The 4,800-nt window shown below is 40.8% G+C and overlaps 1 protein-coding gene across 1 annotated transcript in view; it reads right to left on the reverse strand.

The window, feature by feature from the left end:
- Positions 1-2,030: 2,030 nt before the first annotated feature.
- Positions 2,031-4,800, reverse strand: part of LOC112821941 (Y-box-binding protein 1-like) — an 11,984-nt gene continuing 9,214 nt past the window's right edge. Inside the window, 2 exon segments of the mRNA XM_073894904.1 lie at positions 2,031-2,554; positions 2,556-3,421. Coding sequence (XP_073751005.1) covers positions 2,185-2,554; positions 2,556-3,421 — 1,236 coding nt within the window. The 3' untranslated portion in view covers positions 2,031-2,184.

Genomic DNA, 4,800 nt, shown 5'->3' on the forward strand with positions numbered 1-4,800 from the left:
TGTGGGGGGGAAAAGGGTCTAACTGCAACTCAAACAACTATAATACATTTTTTCCTTATTTTGGCTTCTGTCTCCATTGCTCCTCATAGTTCTAGAAGTAGCTGGAATTAACAGTGTAAATTAGGTTGTTGATCATCTTTCCCCACTGTTAAGTTCAGATTCTTCTGCCTTGGGTCTGGAAGCCAATTTCTCCTCATGATCTGTTTTTGTCTTCTAAAACTGTGTCACTGTTTTCTGTAGTAACTCCCATCCTGGTTGATTTATGTCTTAAAAAAAAAAATCCCTTTATTGTAGTTTAATGGGGTTGGATAAAGAAGGGACATTATGTGCTGTATTAAATCTTCCATCTCAATGGGGAAGCCCATTAGTGGCTATTTGGGATGGTGGGTTTATGTTTGATTTTCATTTGCATATCTACCTTATAACTTTTTATGCTTATTCGTGTTTTACTTTGGTATAAAAACATAATCCAATAAGAATTATTTTGAAATTTATAAAAAGTTTCCTGCTCCCCCAAATGAAAATTACTTGACGTAAAGTGAACAGAGTTACATGTAATGAAAGAGTAGAATCATGTGATCACTATGTATGAGCTGAAGAAGAAATGATGGGGGGCATCTTTTATAGTAACCACTAGATGGTGCTATTGGCCAAGGTCAGCTTGGTTGTGGTTTGGGTTTCAGAGAGGTAAAGTGGTGTTTTGAGGTCTGAAAAGGTTGAGGGACAGTCTATATTCACGACCTTTGTATGTATAATCTTTATGTAAGTTTGGCACATTTTAATTTTGATATACTTTGTCCATTCCTAGATAAGAATGAGTTTTGGTGGCATTTTGCAGTTGTTGCTTCTATCAGCTACTCTAGGATTTTGCCTTAAAGGTAAAGGGTCTAGTTTATTTAAATGATATATTCAGCAGGAACTCTATTAAATGCATTGAGAGAGCTTACTTTTGATAATCATGATAATAATGAATGCAGGAGAAAAAGCTGATAAAATCCACCCACAGTTCTAAAATCTCACCCGTTAAAGTCTGTTTTTTTCTTTCTTGACATTTTATCTATTTCTGCTATGGATACCAGGTGGCTCTTGAATTACCCGATAATTGAAAAATATAGCAGGTGAAGGAAAAAGAAAAAAAGCAATGCTGCTAGCTGGTGCTAAATATGACCTGACACTTATATCCTTAAGCTAAAAGAAATACCTCGGGGTTGGGAGCCCAACTGTTAACTATCTTTATGGCTGTCTCTCTCTTTCTCTGTTTTAAACAACTCTTTATTAAAAAGCACATTTTAAGGCAGCTCTTGATGTTCATTTTTTACCAATTTTCATCTGGTTAAATACTGATGTAATTAAATGTAGCTTATGTTAAATTTATATAAATCTATACAGGGTCACTGAAAGGACTCAATCTCTGCATAAAAAAGCCATGGCTGAGGTCCAGTTTTATAGAAGTTGATTGCAATATGCCCCATGCAGAAGAATGGAATTCTCTGCATCTCAACAATTTAAAAATTTTACTTTTTTTTTTACTTTTTTTCCACCATCATATTCTTTGTGGGAGAATAAACTAATGTAGCTAATGAGCAACAGATTAGCTAAAAGGCATTTAAAGCAGGTTCTGAGAGTTCAGGTAATGCTGAGGTGCAGAAAGGACAAATGGGTCTAAAAATACACAGAGCACACAGCATATAAAGGAAGGATAAAGAATTGACAAATTTGAACACAAATTATACAGTTTATTGAAACTATGATTTTATTACTTTATCTTTTTCCTGCCGACCTTCTTTTTCACATTTATAATGGCAATTAAACAGGAATAAAATGTTGGTTTGAGGCTAACTTCCCAAAATGAGTTAGATTGAAGGGATGAGATAAAGATATAGTTCCTAATTATTTTTTTTTATTATTTAAGACCTTTATTAACGGGTGCTTGCCGTTTGTTGATTTTTTTGAAAAAATCAAGTTGTAAACTTTTTATTACAAATTAAAAATGAGGTTCTTAAAAATCTCAACTTGACCAAATATGAAACAATTTAAAAACCTTTAAAGGTGTATTGAGAAAAACCAGGGTTTTTTTTTTTAAAAAAAAAAACACGTTTGTCATTACCAAAAAGAGGCATCTTTAGGTAAAAATAATAAAAACCCCATGCTGCATAGATAATGCAGATAGTTCTATTTATCTGGTCAGTGGGCAAAAAGCAAGCACTTAAGGTCTTCAGCTCCAATCTTTTGTTCATTTCTTATTGCTGGAATTTCATCTTCATTTCTTCCTGTTGGATGACTAAACCGGATGATGGTAGAGATGGTAAGCCGGCATTTACTCAGCCCCGCCCTGCTCAGCCTCGGGAGCGGACGAATTCTCAGCTGGTGGATCGGCTGCTTTTGTCTCTTTGCCATCTTGTGGTTTAGGGTTTTCTGGGCGTCTGCGTCGGTAATTGAAGTTGCGGCGGTACCGACGTTGAGGTGACTGCTGACCTTGGGTCTCATCTCCTTGATTTTCCTTATCTTCCTCATTGCCATCCTCTCTAGGCTGTCTTTGGCGAGGAGGACCCCTGCGGAATCGTGGTCTATAACCCCGATACCTATTCTGTCTCACTGGTCTACCTTGTTCTCCTGCACCCTGGTTGTCAGCACCTTCCATCCCTTCTCCCTGCACAGGAGGGTTGGAATACTGTGGTCGACGCCCAGAGGGTCTCCGCATGTAGTAAGGTGGGAGCCGTCGCCCGCGGTAGGGCCGGCGCTGTTGGGCCTGGCCTTCGGGAGCACTCTCCGATCCCTCGTTCTTTTCCCCGCTCTCACTATTCTGGTAATTCTGCTGGTAATTGTGTGGAGGACCCCTGCGACGTGGAGAGCGTCTATACTGGTTACGGTCTGCTGCATATTTACCGCCTTGCACTGGAACTCCACCAGGGCCTGTCACATTTGCTGCCTCCGCACCCTTTTCTCCTTCAACAACATCAAACTCCACAGTCTCTCCATCTCCTACACTGCGAGGGTACTTCCTGGGGTTCTTCTTCTTCATGGCAGTCTGGTGTACAAATACATCTTCCTTGGTGTCATTCCTGTTGATGAAACCATATCCGTTTCTTACATTGAACCATTTTACTGTTCCCAAAACCTTCGTTGCGATGAGCTTCTTGTCCCCGCCGGCAGGCGCCGCCGATGTGAGGCCGCCCGGGCCGCCGCTCCCTGCGCCGCTGTCCGTGGTGCCGGGCTTGGTGTCGGCAGCGCTGCGGGCGGGGGCGGCGGGCGGCTGCTGGGTCTCGGCCTCGCTGCTCAGGGTTGCGGCGATGGTGACTGGGGCCGGCTGCGGCAGCCGCGGCTCCTCCCGGGGTGTGATGGTAACTAGGCCGGCGGCGGCGGTGGGGCTGCTCAGGGCTCTCTGGGGTCCGCTCTCCGCTCCCGCTACCGATCGAACTCCCTAATTATTTTTGATGACGCTTAAAGGAAATAGGAATCAGGAAAAGGAATGGGAACAATGTATTTGGCTTCTGGTGTTATATGCAGGTTATTTGCAGATTATGCAGTTGTGGTTCAAGGTACAAAATTTTATCTCCTAAAATACCAGTATTGCTTAGCAGATGTACTTTATGACTGGAAAATAGCCATGAAAAAAATGAATATACAGAAATGTATGGTGAATTCGTACCTATGTAAATATCCATGGATCTGTGGGTGGAGCAATGGTGGGTCTCATCTGATTGATTCTTGATTTTTCTTACTTTCCCCCCACATGGTTCATGTTTTTATCTTACTCTGTCTGGGAGAATATTTAAACTTGATTTTTCAAACATTCTATGGAAATTTCCTTTTTTGAGAGAGAGAGCAGGAAGGGGAGAGGCAGAGGAGAGGGAGAGAGAGAATCTGAAGCAAGCTCCACGCTCAGCATGGAGCCCGACAAGGGGCTATATCTCACTTCGCTGAGATCATGACCTGAGCCGAAATCAAGAGTCAGACACTCAGTTGACTGAGCCATCTAGGCACCCCTCTGTGGAAACTTTCATTTGGGATAACATATTTTTAATTTTCAAGAGCCTTTCTCTGATTTTTTCCTCCCATAGCATACTCTTCTCATTTCACTTGAAGATATTAATTAAAAGGAATTTTTTTTGGGGGGGGGGTTTTCTTTACATTATCTCTTTTCCACCTGAATTCCTTTTGTGTGTGTCTGTTTGTTTTGAACTTTATCTTTTCTTACTCTACTCATGATTCTGAATGCTTTCTATCTAAAATCTCACTTAATCTTTACAACTTTACAAAGTAGAAATCTTATTTATCATTCCCTTTTTATAGATATGAACACTGAGCTAAAAGAAAGGCTAATAGTCTATCCACAGTCACACACTTAATAAATGTAGGAGTCAGTATGTGAACCGAGCCTGTCTGTCTCAAGCATCTTGTGTCTTGTCTACCCATGTGTATTTAAAAGTCAAGTGCTAAAATACTATATGGGAACTCTGTGCATAGTTTGGGCCTCTCAGCTGCTGGGCTTCTCTGTAGGATTGGAGAGCAGGAACCAGATGATTTGCTGGCGGGTCCTGTATTGGCATCCGTAGATGTTCCTCAGAGAGAAACCCCTGGTCTCCTATGTTATAGGATTGTGAGTCTGGGGAAGGTACTGTTTTTTCCACCATTCAAAAGGCAGATGCTTTTCTTTCTTTCTTTCTTTCTTTCTTTCTTTCTTTCTTTCTTTCTTTCTTTCTTTCTTTCTTCTTTCTTCCTTCCTTCCTTTCTTTCTTTCTTTCTTTCTTTCTTTCTTTCTTTCTTTCTTTCCTTCTTTCTTTCTTTCTTCCTTTCTTT

Source organism: Callorhinus ursinus, unplaced genomic scaffold (genome assembly GCF_003265705.2).
Source record: "Callorhinus ursinus isolate GAN/ISIS: 27379988/994484 unplaced genomic scaffold, GSC_fseal_2.0 scaffold8, whole genome shotgun sequence".
NCBI lineage: Eukaryota > Metazoa > Chordata > Mammalia > Carnivora > Otariidae > Callorhinus > Callorhinus ursinus.